Source organism: Tachypleus tridentatus, chromosome 4, assembly GCF_004210375.1.
Source record: "Tachypleus tridentatus isolate NWPU-2018 chromosome 4, ASM421037v1, whole genome shotgun sequence".
NCBI lineage: Eukaryota > Metazoa > Arthropoda > Merostomata > Xiphosura > Limulidae > Tachypleus > Tachypleus tridentatus.
The window spans coordinates 44,742,242-44,767,041 of NC_134828.1; the positions used below are offsets into that span (position 1 = coordinate 44,742,242).

Sequence of the window (24,800 nt, forward strand, 5' to 3'; positions counted from 1 at the left end):
TCGTAATCACTTCAAAATTAATTCCTTCATCTTGTTTGATCTCATAATGAAATGCATCTGAAATCTTCATTACTTTTGATAAACTACAAGTTTCAGCTGTACAATGACTATTCTAATTTTGCTCATGGTGCTGAAGAAGAAATTTTCACTCAAATTCACTGTATGTTCATCACTTCATTATTAGGATAGTTTTCGATGGAAAGATTAACTGAGCAAAAAGTATATTGTGACCCTTACATTCTGAGCTACTGTGTAATTTTCTAAAACAAAAATGCTGCTATTCACCTAGGACAGAAGATGGATTTAACTATGCAAAATTGCATTTATCTTAGGCTGGTCTCAGTATATATTGATATGTGTTGTGGTGACAACACGGATCTCAGTCTTTACTAAAATCATTACAACTGAATGTTCTTAATTTGGCTAAATTCTGATGATGAATATTTTTGTGGTGCTTTCAAAATGTGCTGGATGGTTTAATCGTTTTCAGACAGCATTTGATAATAGCACCATAGACATCAAAACATCACAGGCATAAGATCGTTCATGAATGTTAGGTAAAACAAATGAATAAGTTACACAATGAACACAAGTATTGAGCAACATATGGAGGCAAACAAAGTGTTTCCTCTGGAATTTAAGAGACTGAAACATATTAATGTATTTGTAAGCAGTTGAGATTGTCTGTTGAAAGTGAACTTCACCCATAGTAGAGCTCAAGTGTCATGATAAATGTAAACCTGTTTGCCTAATATATTATCTATTAATGATTGATTATTTTCAGTGACACACAATGAAATGTTTTAGAAGCACTCAGTTTTACTTGGGAGTTGTGACAAAGCAATATGTAAAATTTCTTAAACAGAAGATCCAACTAATATTATGTCACAAAGTATGGTCTTATAAAAAAGTGTCAATATAGAAAATGCAAAAAACTACAACTTGTAAATTAACAGATAAACAAATGAATAAACCATTCACAACAAAGTCAAGTGTTTGTAATGGAGTTGTGAAACTGAAAACAAAATAAATTGGACAAAAAATTTTTATTGTTCCTCTTTCTCTCTTATAGGTTTAGTGTGAGTCCCTCTCCCTCCTGAAGGTACAACAAAAAGGATAGTGAAAATTAAAAACAGAACCTATTGTCGTTGAAGTAAACTGAATTAACTCTTCAAAGTAGAACAACAATCAATGTAATATTCAAAATCATACTAATATTTCAAAAATATAGGAAGGTTACAAAACTTCGGTTTACTTGTTATTTTGATAATAGTATTTCTGCAAAGTTCTTCGTTGAATTTTTCCCATTTCAGACCTGGAAATTTTATCCAAGATCTCTAGTTCTCCTCTTAAGTATTTGGGACGTGATATACGATCTACAACACAAATAGAAATATTGGAGATCTAAAAACTTACAATGAGGTTAACACAAATATATCTTAGAATGAAATATTATTTTCCAGTTTGAATTTATTGTTACATGTAAATTATGAGTGAAGTTAATCCTCTTAAGAAAGTAACGAGTTTCTAGTTAAATAGCATATGAATTAATATTATATGAAACACAATTATTTGTTTACTTAAATCCATTTAAAATATTGTTCTATTTCAACTAAAAACACGACGAAATTTCTCTTGGAATTGCTACTTTAAGACACAATAGAGAAGAAGGAATACGGGAATTCTAATCAACGTTAACCATGTTTTAATAATCTTAATGTAATTTTAATATATTTTCTTATTCATAAAATAATTTAGTATGAAATTAGTTTGAAGACCTTATTTACTCAAAAAAAATGAATAAAAATCCAGTTCATTATTTGAAAATTCAGAATGTATAAATTAACTTTTGGACACCAGAAGCATTTGTGGATCTGTTGTAAGCATTATTAATGAATTTTTTTATTCGCTGGACAACTTTTATTTCTAAACACCACCAAGATATAAATATAAAGGTAAAGGAACAGTATTAGGTTTATTCAATGAAACTAAAATATGGAAAATGTGCCTTTAGAGCCCTGGAAGCTCTTGGCTCTTTAATTAATTTTTATGCATTCTCCTGCTTTTCCTGATTAACATTCTTCATTTTGATGTATATGTACTGGGACATATCGAAAAGTAAGAGGTCTTCCACTGGAAAAGAGTGTACAAAAAAGTATATTCTTTTCAGAAACCTGTATGATATTGAACAAAAAATATTATAGTAAAACTATGTCTCATTAAAAGTCAGTAATACAAAGGTCAGAAATCTAAAAAGTTTAGTTTAGATAACTGAATACATTTTCAGTGCAAAACAGGTTAAAATTACGATAATTAAATCAAAAGTTAAAGCAGAGAGAAATAATCTCAAGACACTTATATATGAGCATGAATATTTAGCAGATTCAGCAGTTAAATAATGGTATAAGAGAAAGGTATAAAAAATTGCCTCTCTAAGGAACAATTTTTTTATTATTCATGACAAAGCTATAAACTCACCAAAGCTAGTTAAAATGTTTTGCTTTATACACAAACGTTGGTTGTATCTATCTATCTATATATATACATATAAGTAAATAAAAACGTTTGAAAAAGGAAGTAAATATACGGATAGTTATTATCAATCCAACAAAAATAATATAAAGAAGATAGTAGGTATGACACTTACGTCACATTGGCACAATAACATAGACAGGAATTAACGTATACCAACAGATATATATTACAATTTAATTTATTCTATTTTTGTACGTTAACATTCTACTATATTTTGTAAGCATGATGCGAATAGCATCCTTACTATCTTGTTTGTGCATTGTTTAACCGAGTTAATTATGAACTACTATGTCCCAATGAAACAGGATTTGGATGTTGTAGGAGTGATTTTGTAAATGAAAAGAGAACAAATAGCTACTCAAGACTACTGGGACATATCGAAAAGTAAGAGGTCTTCCACTGGAAAAGAGTGTACAAAAAAGTATATTCTTTTCAGAAACCTGTATATATACATATAAGTAAATAAAAACGTTTGAAAAAGGAAGTAAATATACGGATAGTTATTATCAATCCAACAAAAACAATATAAAGAAGATAGTAGGTATGACACTTACGTCACATTGGCACAATGATCACAAAAATCAGAATGAGCACGTTTCAACAATGAAGTAAACAACAACACGAACATTTACAAAATATTGTTTATATATACATTTTCGATCACATGTAAATCAAACAGAAAATAGGAAGATATTGCAACACAGCTACTTAGTAAGCCTATCACCATCACCGATATAATGCACCCTAATTAAAGGATAAGCATAATGCCCAAAGGGCAACGATGCATAAAATATATTTTAGCTATGGAATGTCTTCTGCGTTTTTACGATCATGTAGTTGTAATTTCTATTTTGTCATTAAAAATCGGCAGACGTACAAGTCGCTTGGAACTTAGCAGATGTTTTAATATCCCTAAAAAATGGTGAGCCAGCAATTAAACCGGAAACATATACCCTTGTGCAAATTAATTGAAACAAGACGGAAAATTACGATTATTTCAATATTTTGCGTTATATTTCTGAGAATCCAAAAATTACTCACAAATTAAAACATGATATGACCGTCTTTATTTCTCAGAAGATCATTAATCCACTTTGGCATTGAGTCCACGAGTTGACTGCAATCATTACTACTTTTTGGATCGCGGTACCACACCTCAATTATGGCCTCAATTAGCCTATCTTTCGTAGTACAGTTTTTTCCCCGAAGTCTTTCTTTACAAATCGCCCAAAGCTTTTCAATAGGAATTAAGTCCGGAGTCTTTCCAGGCCAGTCCAGCACTTTTATTCGCGTTGTAGTCATAAATTTCTTCACAAGTTTCGACGTGTGGCACGGAGCCAGATCTTGCTAAAAACGCGATTTCCTTGTAAGTTATGCTGGTGTGCTTTGTACGCTTTCTAGGAGTCACGTCCATTGTACATGACGGATGAAAGACGACTGATTAGCAGTAAAACAAATAGCCTCAGTTTTTGAGAAAAGTCTAACGCATTTTCGAATGACGTAATATTCCTTAAATTTCGTCATATATCCCAAAAATAGATGGACCGTACTGCAAAACACAGCTAATGACGCCGTCTATGTGAAAAAATGACTATTAAAGGAAATCAGCGGGTCCGAAGAGCCTACACCAACCGCCATGCTGAAAATATTGTAAAATGACCACTTGTTTCAATTAATTTGCACAGTGTATAACCCCAGCATGGCCAGATGGGTTAAGGCGTTCGACTCGTAATCTGAGGCTCGCGAGTTCGAAAATCCCCGTCTCACCAAATATGCTCGCTCTTTCAGCCCTGGGGGCGTTATAATGTGACGATCATTCCCACTATTCGTTGGTAAAATAGTCCAAGAGTTAACGGATGGTGGTGAAGACTAGCTGCCCTTCCTCTGGTCTTACACTGCAAAAATAGGGACGGCTAACGCTGATTGTCAATTATGAAAGTCTGGGACTAGACAGGATAAAAGTACATAATGAAATCAACAAGCTCATCCAAGTGAAAGATGAAGGATCCAGAAATGGAAATGGTGTCAAGGACAGCCAACTTAAAAAGTTAAAATTGATTTGTTGAACAGAATGATGATATAGATGCTATCTTGAATATTTATAAACACACAAAGTAAGGACTTGGTCAAACGTGACTAGAAAGTCGATATTTGTACCTTCTTACAGGAAAAAATCTACAACTGTGTGCAGAGATGATACCATGAACTATGATAAATTAAAAGTGACCTAGCTTGCTGAAACACAATGAATTTACAGAGTAAGATTTTCACCTGAAGTTCAGGGAGGTCAATCCTGAAAATAGAGAAACTATACTGCACTTTTTGGTAATGAAATGGTCAAGTGTAAAAAAAGATTTGAAGGGCTAGCTGATCTATTAATATGTAAATAGATTATGATCACATTTCTACTGAAATGTCATGATTCCTAAAATAGAGCACCAAAATATGTGGATGAGATGATAAAGCTAGAAGGACAATATTTGAAAACTGCTGAAGGGAGTATTCATCCAAGATTGTTAATGTAATTTTCTGCAAATCATGCCTTAAGTAGCTCAAATGTTGTGAATTGAAGAATGCTATATTATTAGAACCTTTTATGTTTTTTCATTGTGTATTATTCCATCATAATATCATAGAGTTTGTGGGATGTCCCAGGCCTTTATCAGGCTAAAATTATGCATAAAAAATGTAGTATAAGTTAGGTATATCTAGACTACATGACTGTGAGTTTAGCTATAAAAAGCATATTATGGTGGGTTTTAAAGTGAAATTATCACAGATTGTATTGTAATAACATAATAGAAACGAATAACTTGTCAATTGTTTTCTAAAGTAATGGAACCAGCCTGTGTAGATACTGAAAAAAAAGAAGAAATATTGTAAGAAATATATGTATATTCATTTGACTTGTTTTAATATATTATTTAAAATCAAGATAACTGAGTGTCGTCTATTTCAACAAATCACAGACACCTAGTGTAATAAATCCATGCATAAAAACCTGATAATTATCTTTTAATGTTGCCTTGGCCTACTTTTAATTTCCTGCCTTGTTCTTCTGACTGTTGGCTTGTTTCTTTTTTATTTTTATATTTTATGTCTGTTTTTTGTTTTATGTACTATGTCTATTTCTGTTTATTTGCCTTTGTACAGTATTGTCATTTCTTTCTTTCTTTGTATCTGTGTTTTTTTGTCTTAAAGTAGACAAAATAATCTGTGCTCTACTGAATTCTGGTCTCTTGATATATATTTATATATATACAGATGTAATTATCATTCAGAGATTGATATTGTTTTTCTCCTAGCTAATAGTTAAAATAGTAAGAAAATACCATAGAAAACCAAAAAAATTATGCAACAAAATATTTCAGATTTTGATAATGAAATGTATTTTAGAAAAGAAATAATTGTATTATGTACAAAAGTCTGTTAATTCAAAATGTAACATTGATTGAAGTGAAATTTTCAACATATATACTTGTATAACTTATCAAGTTATCTTATAATTATGAAAATTAAAGTTATAAATAAACCTGGACTGAAATTTGAAAATTGAACGGTATCTATATTTTTAAGATACTAAATTTTGATAATAATGCTATGTATTTAGGGAAGAAATGCCTCTTAAAATAGCTGTCATGTTTAGTAAAAAAAACACTTAAGAATAAGTGCAATTTATAAGAATAATATTCTCCCTTTGAAATGAATTGTATTATTGATTGTATACAGTTTGATAGCTGGTAGTACACAATACAAAAACTGTCCTTATGATGACTTTTTGTTAACGATGACAAGATAAGTTTTAGATAAATTATTTTGAAATAATTTAGGCTATATTTTATTCCTGTTGCTATATGTGGTCTTTGACTTCCTGAATTACATATAACAGATAAAAATCATACAAAAATAGTTATCAGAACCATGATAGGGAAAATGTTTCATTTCATTCACATGTTACTTTAGATCTTTTATCAAGCTTATAAGCAATGTTAGAGTGTAAAAATTTATCACCTGAACACTAGTTGGAAACAACCGTTTCAATTAAATGAATTTACTAAAACTGAAGGTTAGCTCATTAATATGCTAAGTAATAGTGACAAAAAATTAGTATAAGTCTCAGGAATGATAACTAGATTGCTTTTATTTATAATGAGAAGACATTTTCCTAACTACCATTTGAACTATAACAGAGGAATTAGTAGATGGTTATTTACCATTTAATTTTATAATGGAGGGTCCTATTTTATACTTTAATTATAATTTTCAATCTGTGAGTGAAGGCATTAATATTAATTGGACCGGGACGTGCTACCAGAGTCCACTGCTATCCTAAATGCTTTATTAAGCAAGAATGTCAAGGTAGAAAATGGAAACTCCCTTCTTCAGCAAAAGCTGTCACATTTCTTTCTGTGGCAACATTGAGGTTGGGAATTCATTAATATGCCATCTGATCTTAGAACATGCAATCGATCTTCATATTATAGTTTTTACACATATTACATGGGCTTAATTTCTTAACTGGACTGTTGTATTATTCAGGTCTGTCATGTCATAACAATCGTATAAAATAAAAAGGAATATTTCATATCACTTATTGTATAAAAAGCAAATGTAAAGAAACAGATAACATAAGTGTTGTTATTTAGGCATCATACGAAGTTCTTAATTTTTATTAGCTTTAGTTAAAAAATTCAGTAGAAATAATGATTTTAATACTACAGTAATGCATTTTTAATAGAGTCTAAGATATAGATATTTACATTATGAAGTTCAAAACATTCCTATTAGAGCAATGGTTCTTAATCTTTGCATCAGGATACAAAACCTGGTTGCCAAAGTATCCAGTAACTGTCTAAACTTTCCTTTGTAGCCTAAATGTTTTTCATTTATCCTTATTTATTTTATCCCTATTTATGTCTTCACATATTATATTACAATTGAACTATTTGAATACATGGGTTGCTGAGCTATCCACCAAACCAGAATTCAGGGCAGAGCGAGAAAAAGGTTTGGAACTACTATATTAGAATTTAAAGTAAGGTATGGGAGAAGTAAAATGTAATGCAGTCAAATGCTATAATTTTTATTGGTATATTAGATAATGGTAATTTATCATTTAGACTCTAGCAAGTAATAGTATATTCTGTAAAAAATTATAGTTAATTCATTCATATATGTTGACATTCAGGCATATATTGTGACACATTATGAGAGTGTTACAAGGAATCTTACATCCTAATGCACAATAGAAAGTTTTACTAAGCAGTCTTGTTACATGTAACTATTCTATGACAATTGAACACTGAGCATATTTCCAACAACAAAGCTGTAAATACTTAAGTTACCAATACTGTTTCATAGTGATATATTTATTGGTATGAAACAGATTAAAATTGCCAAAAATGATTTAAATATATATACATAAATGTAACATCATTCACCTGACACAAACTGAAGAAGTTCAGCTGGTTCCAATTTAAAACTTTGCTTCAACACAACGTAGGCACGTGGAACTTCCACCATAAAAGAATCCAGTATTCTAATGACAGCAGCATCATCAACAGCAGGATGATTACATAACAATGACTCAATTTCTGTTGGAGAAACCTGACAAAGTTCTGTTTTAATCATATCTTTTATTCTGTTTGTGATGTATAGGTTTCCTTCCAAGTCATAATACCCATAGTCTCCTTTTGTGAACATTAAAAATATGTATTGAAACAAATTTATCATTGTAAACATAACAAAAATGCTTTACTGTTGTTGTAAATATAACTGTTATAATTTTTAGAATACATAAAAAACAATTCATTTTTATTTAAAATATCTTGTGTCATTAAACTCCTCTTTTCTGTCTATGAAGAAAAATTAGAAATGTCTAACAGAAACAAACAGTTTTTTTTCCAAAATAATCATCAGAATCAAACTTTGGGAGACTAATGTCACTGTTTAAATTATTGACTCTCACACCATTTTGTTGGGCTCCCATTTGAAATAGTTTGGGATGTGATGACTCCAATTAACACCCAAAGTAACAGCAAATTACTGTACATATGCTGAATTATTCACTAATCTGTTTTTTTATTTTAATCATCTCATGACCAACCCATCCATACAATAGCTTTGCAACCCTTTTTAGGGTGTTGAATCCCTAGTTTTAGAAATAATGGTTTGAACAAAAGTGAAATAACTTTAACTTTATTTCTTTTTGATCCTACAACAGAAGAAGGTGTAGTGAGAATCTTAAACAACCATATCAACAGCATCAATTTGTGTTCATTAGCTGGTAACATATACAGAGTATCTTTCACCTCAATGATTCGACATGAACAAATATCAAAACTGCTCAGAAATGATAGTAATGAAAGTACACATATACGTTGGTATGATGCAGAACCTTAATACAATTATTACTCGACTTTTCAAACAAATTACTTTAACAAAACATCTTACATGCTGATTCATGATTCAGAATACAACATTAAAACTACTTGCACTATAGTTAATAGGACATATTTGAAAGTCACAGTTCAAAGGTTTTGATAACATTACGTTGTGCTTTGGCTACATATATATACTGTAATAATTCACAAAAGTAAGTAGGCCAGATAAAAAGTTACTTTACAGAAACTGATAACAGTTTGTCAGCTTTTAAATTTTCAATCATGTACTTTCTTTTCATACATATATATATTGCTAATTATAACCATCTAAAGGCGATCTCAACAAAAATCTGGGAGTCAGCCCAAAATCTCAGGACCAAGTATACCTAAAATCTCGTGTTTTCAAGCGCAGGATCTACCACGCATTCAAATTATAACTTGTAAGTTGACCAGTTGAAGCGTAGCTGTACTTCTTTTATTATTACCTGTTAAGTCACGAATACAGAATACCTGTAACAGAGTTAACTCTATATCACTGTACAAAAAAAGACACAAAATACAAATTACGATTTCACTAAATTTCAGTTGTCATCGACTACTATACTCAACATGGCAAACGTCCTTTAAGTTTAACCATAAATGTACTTTCAGGATGTATTGTGGTGTTGACCAGTTATACATTATGCTTTTCTCTACAAAAAAAATTTGTATCCTCAGTCTGTTTCGGAAAAGGATATAAAGTAATAATTCCCAAGTATATATTTATGTTATTTCTTTTACTTTTCACAATCTTATCTACATCTGAAAAAGTGGCGAAATTGGGAGCTACTTTCATCTATGTTCGTAACTAAATTCAATTGAAATCGTGTGTGTGTGTTTTGATACACAAAGCACAGTTGGACTAACTGCGGTGCCCACCGATGGGTTTGTTTTTGTTTGTTTGTTTTTTGGAATTTCGCACAAAGCTACTCGAGGGCTATCTGTGCTAGCCGTCCCTAATTTAGCAGTGTAAGACTAGAGGGAAGGCAGCTAGGCATCACCTCCCACCGCCAACTCTTGGGCTACTCTTTTACCAACGAATAGTGGGATTGACCGTAAAATTATAACGCCCCTACGGCTGGGAGGGCGAGCATGTTTGGCGCGACGCGGGCGCGAACCCGCGACCCTCGGATTACGAGTCGTACGCCTTACGCGCTAGGCCATGCCAGGCCTCGCCCCCCCCCCCCACCGAAGGGAATGGAGCGTCTGGTTTTAGCGTTGTAAATCCGAAGATGTATCATTTTCCCAGCAAATGAGACTAAAACGGGAACTATCAATCAAAAGAGGAAGTATTACAGGAAAAGAAAAAAGTGCAATTGGACTACGTAACTTACGAAATTCATAGAAATCGAGCTTAAAAATTGTAGACATGCCAACACGTGGCTTTTATGATTACGATTGTGATGCCTTTTATAATTTTTCATTATGATGTGATTAAATGACAATAAAAAGGTTATACTTTCAGATGTGATAGCTACAGTTTAACAGTAAACTGTAGTTATTACTTGAATTTTTTAAAGAGCACTTACTCTTAGTACTTTTAAGTTTAAACAAATTAATGAATATACATGCATAGTTGAAGTGTGTGTATGTGCGTGTGTATGTTACTTCGTAAATTACGTGTATGGAATATTAATAACATATATTAAAATCTTCCTAGATGGACACCGAAGATCAAATAGATTCATTTAAAGAAACGTTGAGTGAGTTCTCTGCTGATGAATTATTATTCCTTTTTTTTCGTCTTCTTCTTAAGAAAATATTTTTTTTTTCTCCAAGTCAAAGCAGATAATCATCAAATCAATTCATGTGTATTCAGATACAACTAGTCTTCATAAATTCGCTGTTGTGGAGAAGCCTGACTTTCCCTTACAGAAAGAAAACTATTCTTCTGATCCACAACAATCTGGGAATACCATTACTGGTCTTCCAACGACTAGCATTGCTTTCACTTTCAAAATGAACAGAGACAAGAAGACAGATAAAAGCCCTTCGCCTGTGGTATTACGGAAGTAAGCAGCCAAAACTGCAGAAGTAATTCATACTTCACCTAATTTTTCATGTTCTGCTATTAAGTATTCCCTCACAACCAATGCCAGATGCACATGAACGCCTTTATTCCAGCATTAAACTTCAATGTTAATTTATTTTGCGTTTGACCAATGACTTATACTAAACTGCATAACGTATATTTAATTACTTAAAATGCTGGTTTATTCATTTATACATCTTACACTTTACTCTTTTACTCGTAAGTACATAAAATTTGCAGTGACGATAGCTGCTAATATTTTGTTTTTGTATGTTGATTTGTAAATCTTGTATACAATTTCCTTTCCTTTTTGTTATATCTCTTTTTTTTTCTAAAATAGAAATGTTAATTCACTGTCATTTTACATTATTCTTTCTTTAATTTAAACATACAGAGAAAAAGAAATCAATATGTTAAGTTACAAAGAGTAAAGATTGTAAGGAGAGAGATAAAACAGTAATAGCAATATTACAGTTCCTTCATTGACAAAGTACATACATATTATTGTTGTACCTACTTGTTATATTTATTATAACTATTTAACTTTTTCAAATCTTGTTATTAGTCATTGCACAACAACTCATAGATCATATTCGAGTGTTTTTCTTTTTTATCATATATAAACTTTTAGCTCATAGTTCCATCACCTCTTGAATGATTTGAGATCTAATTAGAATTTTGGTCCCGAGAGGTCAAACTTTTATACCTGTGTATTTTACTAGATTCTTAATATAACTAAGTATAAAAGGACGGTAATATAAATGGATGAGCGGCCTGAATAGAAAGGCTCTGAAACTAAAGTTTGAAGCAATTCATTTGCTAGAGAAAAGGAAGTTCTGGTGGTGAACAACACGAAAAAGGCAAACGGATGACATCAATTTGCAATAAGAATGCCGCTGGGATACTCAGAAACATCAGGTAATGATAAAAAGAAGACACATGTAAAACACAAAGGCAACAGTAGGTGTAGAAAATCCTTCCAAGATATCAGTGATGTCGAGAAAACCCACTTGTAGAGAAATATATATGCAAAAACGGCTCGTTTGGGTTGAGAAAATATTTTAAAAACGAGCCGTTTTTGCATATATATACCTTCCAAGATATCTCTACTGAAGGAACAGAAGCAGTCCATGGACCAGGGTAGAAGTCAAAAGAAAACTCCATTCATTACAATATGAAGTACAGATCATTGAAAGGCTGCCAACAATTATCAGGGAAGAAGAAACTTCATAGGGCAAGTCTGGGGATCAATAAGTATAAGAAAATCTGATTGGTTTAAAATGATAAGTTGATCCACCCTGAATTCCCTCCTAAATTTATATATATATATATGGCAAACAAAATATTTGTCCACCAGGAGGCAGAAAACCAAACTATTCAAACATAACAAATGAGGGTGCAAAGTCTATACATCTTGTCACATAATCAAATAGTAAATTTTCCAGTATGAATAAAAATATAAGGAAAACTAAATAGTACCTCGAACAATGGAGAAGTAAGCTCAAAGTGGGCATAGGAAAAGCCCTAAATCTTACAATTCCAAGTTATTATTTGAAGAAGATCAACAGGTGTTTGGTACTGATTGGACTATTGGATTTGATACTGATTGGATGTACGAAGTGCAACACTTTGTCAAAGAAAACCATGAAAAACTCCTGCTTTGTCGAGAAAACGTGATTGCATTATATTTGTGAGGTTCTCATACACGGTAACAGAATAGAGGGTGCATTGATGAGAGTGGAGATAATCGCAAATTCGTTATTTCCAATGGCTTTAAGTTAATACACCACACTCGACCAATGCTTAGACATGAGAAATCAATGTAAAAGAATTGTTACAATGGGAAGAAAGTAAAGTTGTCTTGTTAAAAGGATTTTCGGCATTTTTCTACAAGTGAAAAGTTGTTAAATGAAATAATTGCACATTGCTCACTGCAAGTGGCAATCCCTTAATAGTTCAGTGTTATAAGACACCTGAAAAATGGGTTGAATCTCTGGAGGGGGACATTTTGGTGCATACAAAACTTCTTAAACTTGCATTTCTTATGTAGAAACTATAGACAAAAAATTAGATTACATTCTAGAATCTAAATTACTTTCTGTTTCGTAAGGTTTTCCAAGAACAATAACTGCTCCTGCACTAACTGCTCCAAGAACAGCTATTGGGAAATTTATGTTGTCAGTCACACAGATACAAAATACATCTCCAGTTTCCAATCCTTGCCGCATGAGTGCACTTGCAAATCGACGACTGTAGAAAGCAACTTCCTTATTGGTATAAGAGGAAGACCTATCGTACGCCACCTATATTGATAAAAAGTAAAACTGGATTTCTTTGTTTTATAAATTAATAGCACAGGCACATTTTCGTTCCTCGTGTATTTTTTCTTTGGTAAATTGTTTAAATTTATTACTGTCTCTGCAGCCCCAATTTAATAATCTAACAAAAACATTCATTTTTAATAAATATTTAATTTATCTTTGTGTACAAATCAGAAGCAAAATTAGAAGATGAATTATAATAAGTAAAAATTCCTATCATAGAAAGTATGAAACAAAATTATCTTTATTCTTAGATGAAACAAAAACATTATGAAACAGTGAAGTAGTGAGTGCAGAATGGTTAAGTAGCTATTGGAAATACAGTTTTCAGTAAAAAAAAGTGTTAACTTTTGAAGTGGTATCATTAACTCACTGGACACAATAGCAGAACTCTCAGATCGATGTTGTGGAGGGGCCTGTGCAATTGTAAAAACTTAGATGAGTTTCTTTCAAAGAAAGTAACTGAAACGTACTTGGAGTGTGATTCCCTGCAGTGAGGCCTTAATATATGGGCAACACTATTTGGAAATGACAGTTTCCATATACAAACTTGTGTGGGATTATAAGAGCTAGCCATCATGGGAAGCTCATGAACTGAGAATGTAGTATGATTTAGAATCTCTCTAATATAGATTGTTCCTTTACCATTAATACAAACAATATTTTAACAGCGGTTCTTAAAGAACCGAGGACAAGAGTTTCCTTGGATGTTTTCTTTAATTTCTTTTTAAACTAAATATACAGATAATATGAATAACCCATGGGACATGGAGATGAAGTTTTGATGACAGACTTTCACATCTATATAAACCATCCTGATTGATGTGAATAAATAGGATTGAAGGACATTGTAGATATCACTCTATACAATGAAAAGAGTGAAGGTTCATCTGGTGAATGAAATTTATCTGTAATTAAAGTAATCGATACACTGAGTAAGAAAAACAATGACAGAAAGGTTGATCACAGGTTTTGTATGAGAGGTGATGTACTAAATTCGTAAATAGTCACAAAATATCCTTCTTTACTGAAGAGGAACCATGTACATTTAGACACAAACACCCATTTATAACCCGAATATTGTGCTTGCTTTAAGTATTTGGTAGCTCAAACACAAACCAGAATCATTGTTTCATGACCACCTACATGTTCTCGATAGCAAAATGAATTTTATAAATCACTAATAATTTAGAGTATTGCAAAGGCAAATCTGAAGTTCTAATGATAATCTCATTGAGATCAGGAAAAATACACTGATATGCTTGAAGCTGAGTTTAGAAAGACCAGCATTTCATTTAATAAGATACGTAGCACCATACGCACTGACAGCCAGCCATTATTTCATATGTGCAACAGTAGAGTACACAATAACTGTACCTTTTTAGCTAGAATTGGGCAATGTCTATTACTATTAGCTCAATTCCTAACTTAACAGAAGTCACCAAACATTTTTAATCCTTAAGTGAGCTACACTACTTTAAATTTCTAACCTTTCTGGCTATCTTATTTTATTTGTTTTTCATTAAATATTTTTAGTTTGAAGTAAAAGTATTTGCTTGATTATGTTGCGAAATTAAAGACAACATTGTTTTCTACTTTGGAAAGGAGTACCAAATGGTTTAAGATTCTAAAAGTAATCCTAAGCCTAAGACCATGGCCAACAAAGAGATACTGGAGAATATTTCCTGCATAAAGAAAACTAAGCTGTGCAGATTCTCTTCTCCAAGATTTGTTTCTGGAGCACAGAAACTAGAGATGGTTTCATCATGTTTACCGCATGTGGAACCCAACAGTCTGACCACTCTGTGTGTGTCCCATCGACAGATACCAAGAAATGCAAGTGATTTAGAAACCTATAAATACGCCCCCAATGGTACTGTGTAATAATGAAACCAAAATAAATACTGATAAAGCTTACGCACTTTTCCAGACCATTGGAGAAGCTTTCAAAATAAATTAACATTGTCTGGTCATTAAACATATAAATTGTAATTTTTCTTTTCATTAATCCTTTACAGGTCTCTAAAGACGTTTACATTTACAATAATTTTGGTGATATAGGTTTTATTCAAGGTTTTCAATTGATGCTCTCAATAATAATGATAGTAACATATTTATAAAATTAACTTTAATCCTATGAGCCAAACACTCACCAAAAGCCGTTTGTCTCCATTTTCTTCTGAGTAATGATATATAAGTTCTGAAAAAGTCACATCAGGAATTTTAATAGCAGGACGTGGAGATCGAAGAATTTTTTCATCCAGTTTGTCATATTCATTTTCTTTAATTTTGTGAGCCATTGGGGACCATAAATTCAGGTAAAGGCTTGTAATATATTGAACACTGGGAAACCTTTAATTTAACCGATCCTCTGAAAATAAAAGGTATATACATGTATCAAATAAATAATAAAATAAAACATCAATTCTGATATTAATATTCAGTAAGAGACAGCTATTTATTTGAATTGTAGAAAATGCAAGTAAAACTAATGGATTTGATAAGAGAATATATCTATATTTTAGTAATAAAACAAAAAAATCAATTCATTTTTTGTCTTCATAGATGTCATGATATGAAAGACTGTTTAGTGTAGATGCTATTAACTGGTTTGTTTTGGGAATAAATATTTTATTATTGTTTAGCTATTATTATTATCATTATAGTGTTAAAAACGGACGATTATTGGAAGTGGTGTTTGAAACTTTTTGATGTCAAGAATGTAGAAAAGAGATGATTAAGTAATAAACATATAAACAGTGGGAGTTGAAGAGGAAAGGACAGATTGAAGCAGAAGAGAGTAAAGTCACCACCAAGTAAAAGAAATGCATCAAGTTAACTGCCAAAGACGTTATAGGCCTAACAGTTTATGTACGTTTAACGATAATCATGTTAGAAGAAAACTAACAGTTTCAAATGAGATATGTATAATTTATTTTGTTAAATAGATTTCTAAAGCCTTGTCTGGACTTTGATAAAAGTTATATGTTTATTGCAAGTGGGCCTAAACACGAAAACGGAGCAGACAATTTTATCAGTGTAGGATACAACTGCAACCACTCGTACCGAAATTGTAAGAGAAACATGCACAAAATGTTAGTGCAATAGTAATCGCTTCTTAACTGAAACAAAGGAAAGTTAATAAGCTCAAGTGGACTTTTGACAAGAAGACAAGAATTAATGATATGTCTATAATCTCTATAGTGCGAACAATTTGTTATACCTATGTTTAACATGTTCCGAATATATATATTATTTTGAAAACAAGTGAAGTGTGTGCTGTTGATTATTGTCGCATGTATCATCAGCAAGTTACAGACATCTACTGTAAAAAAAAATCCAAACACGATAACACAGCATATTTATACTATTAACAAGTATAACCAAAAGCCTTTTAACTGAAAATTGGCAATAACCAGGGGCGTAGATTTTTAGACCCGATGGGGGGGGGGAGGATTTTTGCAACCACTTATGTGAACTGTTAATTTGCAAATTGGTAATCTCTGATTACCTAAAAGCTGTAAACATGCAGTCACAGAGTAATCTTGTTGCCACGATACTTCAAGGTTTCTATGTAGGTTTATATAATTGAGGTGTTGTGAACAGTTTTCAACATGTTAATAGAATAAAGACAAATGTGTCACAAATTAACTGCCACATGAATTTATTCCTGTACAATGCACAGTATAAAAAATGGCCATTATATTTGACAAGGTTACTAATAACTTTCATTGGATGAATTACGTTTTCAAATATTAATGAAATTAGTAATTACCCTGTTTATGTTGTTTGATAAAAATAATTAAAATGTCTTTGCGAACACTTGAAAATTACACATCAATACAATGTAGCACATAATTATTCATACTTTTCATTGAAGTAAGATTCATTTAGTCCTCTAGTCTACATGTTCCCAAACGTAGACCTCCTTCGTGATGATCTGTTTATCAATTCTTTCATAAGCTCTTCTATATTTATCTTGTCGACCTCATCTTTGTGAGTGTGATAAACTGCCACATAGTTGAGGCGGCACTGAGACATAGTTGACCTTAACCACGTTTTCAACCGTCTTAATGCAGATAAGCTGCGTTCACATTCGCAGCTGGATACTGGACATACAAGCAAAATTTTCATGAGAAGAAACACTTCACTAAACATCTGCTGGCTTGTTTCATGCACTTTACAGTAAGCATCCTTCGCACCTTTCAGAGATACTGCTTTTGTTGTTCCTTTGAACATCGAAAACTGAAACTCGAGCCGATGTGCAGAGATTTTTGGATAGAAGTTTAGAACCGAGTTGTTAATCTTGCCAGATGTGATCATGTTCTCAAGTGCCACATATTGCCTCAAGTGATTGTTGTCTGCATTGAATCTAGTGGTCAGATGTTCTATGACTGTGTCCACAAATTCAAAATATTGGCTTCTGTAGTAATCTCCAGCTGTTGCAGAATGGTGTGCTGAGCCATCACCTGTGATCCTTCTTGGGGGTCTGCGAATGCGTGGTAGTTCAACAGTTACCAGATCTAGGAATGTTACCTTTTTCTCAGCTTCATCAAATATCTTGTTGTGATATAGTGCCTATAAGCACGTCTATTAAATAAAAACACCTAAACAAAAACTAACAATACAATTCGAGTAGAGGCTTCAGGCCGTTGAAATCGCTCCTTTTGTGTTCTAATTATACAAGAAAATACAATATTTTTACTATTTATGATAAGAGAATATATTGTTCTTTCACCATGAAACACCAGCACTTTATTAGAGGGCGGTGATAATTTGAAATTTCATGGATTAATGAGGGCCACAAACACAGGTCTGAGTAGCCTTGTTGTAAAATCGAGGCTCAGACTAAAGGGAGCGGAGGGGGTGATGTAGGGCGTGTATGGATCCGAGCGACCCGAACCTGTCGTTAACTGTACACTAAACGTACAGTATAGTTAGCAGCTTTAGCAGCTAAGGAGAGTAAGGCGTTTGACAATAAAACCGGCTAGACATGCATAAGAACAAATGGCGTAGGAAACCCGCACAATATACACATAAGATTGATGCAGCTACAAGCTACAAATGGCCTGCTAGATCTAGATCACAGGAGTTTACGCTTGGGAGTAATATTTCCGAATTTCATGCTCTGTTCATTCTGTTGTGATGAAAACTTTACTTAATCTTACATTACGTAGGTAGATTCTGTGATAGTGCTTGCAAGCCTTGCATGTATACTTAAGCCTACTGAATGATACTAACGAACTATCGCTCAGATCGAAAAGCTTAGAAGCATGCCTATATTAAAGATGTACATTTCGGCTACTGAAAAAGCCTACATCTAGGCCTAATTATGTAATTCGATTGGTTAGAACACGAGAATCACAAGAACACACACACAATTTGTAGGCCTGTGATGCAATAAAATAATTCAACAGACCAAACTGTAGGGGATGATTGTATGCACCATACCCCCCATCTAAAATGAAGGGGTGATGTATCCTCCATCATCCTAGGAACTACGCTCCAGGCAATACCCTAATATATAGCCAAGGAAAAATATATGATGGTGAAGCTATTCGCTTCAGGCCAATTGTCAGGCCAATACTCAGGAGCACAGATTTCATTACGTCTATTGTGATCCTCATTTTGTAAATATTATTAGCCAGGTAGTTTGTATAACCTCTCCCCTGATTCAGAATCCTTGGCAGTGTATTAATGAGTTGGTGTGCTTGTTCAACAAGTGGGAAATTTGAAGGTAATGTTTAGAGCAAAGTCTGAGAGTAGTTCCTATATTGTTTTGAAGTCACCATAGCCCCAAAAGACGGTCTATTTGCAACCCAGTCATTCAATTAGGGTTAATCAGTATGAGCCAATGTTTCTTAGTTTGGGAGGAGTTACTTTCTTCTCGTGCATCAGATTTAAGAACTAACTGAAATGGACATCTGGGAAGACTTCAGTAGGGAAACATAATTGTAGGGTTAAGTATAGACACTGGAGTTATGGAGAAATTGAAGTGTCCAAACACCTCTTGGCAAAATAGAACACAGATCGCTTTTAAAATGCTTGCTACAATGGAGTGTGTCAAAACATCAATAAAAAAGAAACAGAGGAGAGCTTTAGCAAAGTATAAAATAAAGCAATAGGATAAATCAACTCCTTGAATATCCAGCCAATTCAAATGCCACATATGAAAAAATTGCACAAGCACTTTTACTAGTGAGGCTGTAGCACTTGCACCAACTTTTTTTAGAGTACTACAGCACTAAGCACCAGACGTTGCTAGACACAGTGCATGTGTATTTGAGGGAGCATATGTACTAGAGGACAACATTCTTTAAAAATTAAAGAATGTTCTCTTGATCACTGGAAATGCTGAAAATGACGTGGGAAAACACCCATAATTGACTACGAAACTATTACGTAAGAAATTAGAAATATTCATTTAAAGAAACATCTATAATTCCAGCATTGAATCTGAAGAAATTTTGAAGGTCTGTAGCTATTTGATCAAGTTGAGGCTATCGTGAGGTTACTCTTAGTTTACCCTACTTCCTTTTTTGAAATTAAGAGGATCTTCTGTCCTCTTAGAAAGCTGTAGATTTAGCTTCCAAACTCTATGAAAGAAGGTGACCTGAAGAAATATATCTATTTGCCACATTTAAGAACAAACTGATTACTTTGAAAGGAAAACACTGGCAGTAAGTTATTCCTGCAAATAATCAGCTTAGGAATATTTTAGGAGCATTACTTTAAAAGACAAAGGAATTTCATTTAACTATTCAGTGGAGGCATAGGTTATATATATATTAAGTTTGTTTTCTTTTCGTTGTGTATGAGTGGAAATATCAATATATATATGAATAACCATGAGTTACAAAAAACACAGAGGGACACTCAATGCTTGGATGAACTTCGTAGATGAAAGGTTATTGGATATATTATCGCTGTGTAGCAGATACTTTGACCTTTTAGGAAAATATGTTTAAAATTTTTATTATTCTTTTTCATCCATGAATGATTCGTTGCAAAATTAACCTAATTCTCAAGAGGTATTATCTTAGCAATAATTATATGATATTAACGTTTGTAATATTTAATTATATGGCGCAGCATGGCTAGGTGTTTAAGGCATTCGACTCTCAATCTGAAAGTCAGGTTCGAATTACCATCCTTTCAAACATTCTCTCTGTTTTAGCTGTGGGTCCAATTTCGTTATTCGTTGGTGAAACACTAGTCCTTGCATAGCTTTGCGTGAGGTTGAAGAGAAACAACATTGGCTATGTTTAGAGAAAGATTAATTAATATAACAATGTTATCTTGTACTATTTTATCAGTATCTGTTAGAAAGTTGTGTAATTGGGTGCAATTAAATCATACAAGCTAACTGTAACCAATGTATTTATTTCTAAGTAAAAAACACAAATAATTAACAATTAAAATGTTATATACCGTGTTTCTCCGATAATAAGACCTACCCATAAAATAAGACCTAGTGTGATTTTGGGGATAGTTTTAATATAAGCCCTACCCTTAAAATAAGCCCTAGTTAAGAGTGGCAGGAAGAGGAAAGAAATAAAAAACCATTAATTTATTAATTAGTTTAATAGTTAGTTAATTAGTTTGTTTAGGTATTAATCAGTTAGTTTAATAGTTTAATAATAGTTTATTTTAAATGGTTAGTTTAATAGTTTGCAACATTAAATAGAATATAATTTCTATTTATTTAGAGGTCTTATAATTTTTACTTTGTAACTTCATTTTTTTAATATATCAAAATAAGACATCCCCCGAAAATAAGCCCTAGTGTCCTATTTTGGAGTGAAAATTAATATAAGCCCTGTCTTATTTTCGGAGAAACACGGCAAGTATCACTAAAATTAGTCACGTGTCTCTCATTTGTCTCATGTTTGGACTGAATGAATTTTTGTTTGTTTATAATTAAGCATAAAGCTAAACAATAATCTACCTGTGCTTTACAAACCAACAGTATCGAAACCCGGTTTCAATCGTTGTAACTCTACCGACACACTGCCGAAACAGTGGGAAACTCAGTGATGTCGAGAAAACCCACTTGTAGAGAAATATATATATATAAACGACTCGTTTGGGTTGAGAACACAAAACGATGTCCGAAGAAGGTCGAAACTTTGTTCGCTCCTCTACGTAAAATATTTTCTCAACCCAAACGAGCCGTTTTTACATATATAGTAGGAGGCTCATATAAAGGTCAGTAACTACAGTTTATTTAATATCTCAATTTGAGTATCTATATTAAACATTTTGACTTGTATTGTGAATACATTTATCAAAACAGAGTTGTATTTCACGTGGCTGAAACAGCCTACTGCAAGACACTAAGTGATAGCTTAGTGATACTTCACTTTCTGGATTTTCGACTGTGGAAATACACACTATCGCATACTTACAGTTGATGCGTTCTACTAGACTCTTCTTCGCATACAAAATTTTGAGGCAATTCATTAAGATATACTATACTTTAGATATAACACCTCCAATTTTGATTTTCTAGCTATATTTTTAATTTCGCTTGTTGATAGACTTTTAAAAACTTAAATTTCCAGCCTCGTTTGGCGTAAATATGTACCATATGCTCAATGTTATTCAAGAGAAAAGGATCAAATTTGATAATTTTTTACACATACCGACACAAATAGTCACATGAGCTATCAGTCTAAATTAATATCATAGATTCACCTAAGAGTGAAAGTGGACTATTTCAATTTTTTGGTCATTCGGATTAAAGATGGCTTATTTGCAGCAGTAAGTAAAACTATAAGATAAAATGACATGAAATACATAAGTATTAATTAAGTTAAGCAAACTATATTAACAGTTTATAACCAAGTTTTCAAAAGAATCATAGGCTGGGTGGTTTTTATTCATCACTCACTGTCGTTTATTAACAAAAATTTACTAAATTTCAATAAAGATCATTTAGTGTCACGTGATATTAGCTTAAACAATAAGCGTAAATAATAATGCTTGATAAAGCTGCACCGATTTCATAAAGGTAAAGATAAAAAATTTTAATCTCATTTCCATAGTACTAGTATGAAGGAAGCTATTAACGCTGTTTTAGAGAGAAAAACTACCATCATATGCATTTAAAAATCTGGTTGGTATGTTTTTCTTATAGTAAAGGCACATCGGGCTATCTGCTGAGCCTACCCAGGGGAATCGAGCCCCTGATTTTAGCGTTGTAAATCTGGAAACATACCGCTGTACTGGCGGGGTGCAAAAATCTGGTTGGTTCTGTAAAGTGTAGTTGTGTTCTGAACAATAAGGTTGCATCCTAAAGTACGTCAATTCTTTACTTTTTGTGGTTCGTTGGTGTGTATTGGCAAAATACAGGACATCTAAAACATCTTAGAGGTGAAAACATCTGAATAAAAAGTAATAATGAGCGTGTGATTTAAAAGAATGAAAACAAAATTGACGAACAAACTGGTATCTATACTTACATCAACTTGGGGCATTATAGTTGGTTAGAACCAAATATTGTTTTTAGCTCATCGCTTTTTATTTATAATACTCGGAGTGTAAAAATAGTAACGGTTAGTGATATTCTTTAAATTACTTTCGTACCTTATGACTCTTGTACATTTTTACTGTCAATTATATTTCCTATTATACTAATATCATAGTCCTCACATCTGTCTAGTTGAAGTTTAAGTCTACTACTATAGTTGTGTTAATAGTTCTTGCTAATATATTTGCTCTTGCCTTGTTGAAGTGTGAAATTAACTTTCCCCTTAAAACAATCCCACAAATTCAACCGATTTCAATTTGCTCATTCCTATATAGTGATCTAAGCCTGGTATTCAATCGTATCTCATCCAAACAATTCATTCTTGACAACATCCGTGGCAAAATTAGGCGATGTCCCCTTTCCTTGGATGCCCTTATCAGTGTTTTATATCTATCAGTACGCTCCTTGCATTATTAGCTTCAAAATGTATCACAAACCTTGCATTGCTACTAACACCCTCTTCCTGGTTCCATAAGTTACATCCTGTGCCCACGCTTCTGGAGAGCATAAGCGTATTATGCATAAGCGTCTAACTATAGATTCACTTATAACTATAACTTTACGTGTCCTTTACCTTATCATTCCCTGTTATCCCATCTGCTTCCCTTACCTGCTGACCCTCATCACTAACAAGTGCTTGGAACCAGTTGCATAACCTTAAGAAATCTCTGTCAGCTACATTTTATTTTTACTTTTTTCAAATCCTGTTTGCTACCAAAGTTCTTCAATAAGCCCGCTACCGTTTCAAGCAATTTACATTTCTCCCGTTCCATCTATGCAACTTTAATCTACACCCCCTGCAAATAGATTGAACAACCTGGATACTAGCTTTTTTAAGAGTACAAGTTAGTCTGGAACTTGTAAATAAAACACTCTCCTGATATCTATAATCGATCACACTTAATCAACTGAGAACCCTTAGTAATAGCAGCTAGAGTATTCTTAACCATAGAGGACAGTTATATTGACTTTAATTTTAACTGTAAAATGTAATGAAGTTAAGATTGTTTTAACGTGCTGTTACTATACGATTATCACATTTTATAAAAAATAAAAATATTCCACGATAACTACTATATAACGATAAAGTGGTTCAAAGAAAATATACCTACGTTAAAATTGATCAGATGCGATACGAAACAAACGCATAAACGTTGATAAAATGAACTGTCGAAGCAGGAACTACACAGGTGTAACAAACATTCACAGGTGCTAAACTAATTGCCCGGTTACGTAACTTGAAAGTTCTCACCCACACTTGTGCATGATAACTAAATAATACAGAATAAAAATTGTACGTTAAGAGCAATATTGGAGTACGTGAAAACTGAAACTGGAAGTGGGTTATGCAGAACATGAAACTTGTATGAATACTTCATTAATTGCGCACATCTAATGCGTTGTCATCAGTATTTTAGATAAACATGTTAATTATACCACTGAATGCATACAAACATAGTATGTAAAACAACTGAACATGTTTTTCACGAAACAAATGATCCTATAACCTCCTCATACAAAATACTAGCCGTCAATGTTTGAGGTCGATGATTACTGAAATCCGGAATGCCAGTCTCGTCTTCACCATGCCATCTATACTTTCACTTCGTCACTTCTGGCTTCACCAGTTCTTGAGACAAATTTAAATAAATACTAATATCCTAATACTATTTTCACAAAGCCCACTTTAATTAAAAGTAATCAACCAACTTTAGTTGAAACTCGACTTCACGAGTAAGGCGAAGGTGATAACTATATCGCTGAGATGCACTCTATACGATAAACGTTAATTCTCTTTGAAAACGAAACACCTGCCACGAATTAAAAGGCAAAACAAAACACAACATATGTAGTGTGTGTTATTTTTGAAGTACCTGATGTTTATTGCCGTGAATCTGAACTAGACATAACGACAACAATCGTACGAATGTTATGGAGTGAAAAACTTCGGCATTTAT

The 24,800-nt window shown here is 32.7% G+C and overlaps 1 protein-coding gene across 2 annotated transcripts; it reads right to left on the reverse strand.

Annotated features, from left to right (window-relative positions):
• Positions 1 to 1,057: 1,057 nt before the first annotated feature.
• On the reverse strand, positions 1,058 to 24,592 carry LOC143249005 (uncharacterized). Of its 2 annotated transcripts, none has more exons than XM_076498148.1 (4): positions 23,955 to 24,592; positions 15,464 to 15,681; positions 7,977 to 8,142; positions 1,058 to 2,133 (listed from the first exon to the last, which is right to left on the reverse strand). In XM_076498148.1, the coding sequence occupies exons 2-4, from the start codon at positions 15,608 to 15,610 to the stop codon at positions 2,048 to 2,050; spliced, it is 399 nt and encodes a 132-aa protein (XP_076354263.1). In that variant the 5' UTR covers positions 15,611 to 15,681; positions 23,955 to 24,592; the 3' UTR covers positions 1,058 to 2,047. The 2 variants fall into 2 exon arrangements, with proteins under 2 accessions (XP_076354263.1, XP_076354264.1); XM_076498149.1 differs by lacking the exon at positions 1,058 to 2,133 and adding an exon at positions 2,736 to 2,934.
• Positions 24,593 to 24,800: the final 208 nt, after the last annotated feature.

Excerpts from the sequence above, each read along its gene's own strand:
- LOC143249005 (XM_076498148.1), bottom strand. The coding sequence starts at position 15,610 with ATGGCTCACAAAATTAAAGAAAATGAATATGACAAACTGGATGAAAAA. Across the intron at positions 8,143-15,463 it reads ATGGAGACAAACGGCTTTTG|GTTTCTCCAACAGAAATTGA; the intron begins GTGAGTGTTTGG and ends GAACTTTGTCAG. Across the intron at positions 2,134-7,976 it reads ACTTCTTCAGTTTGTGTCAG|TGGAAGACCTCTTACTTTTC; the intron begins GTGAATGATGTT and ends ACTCTTTTCCAG.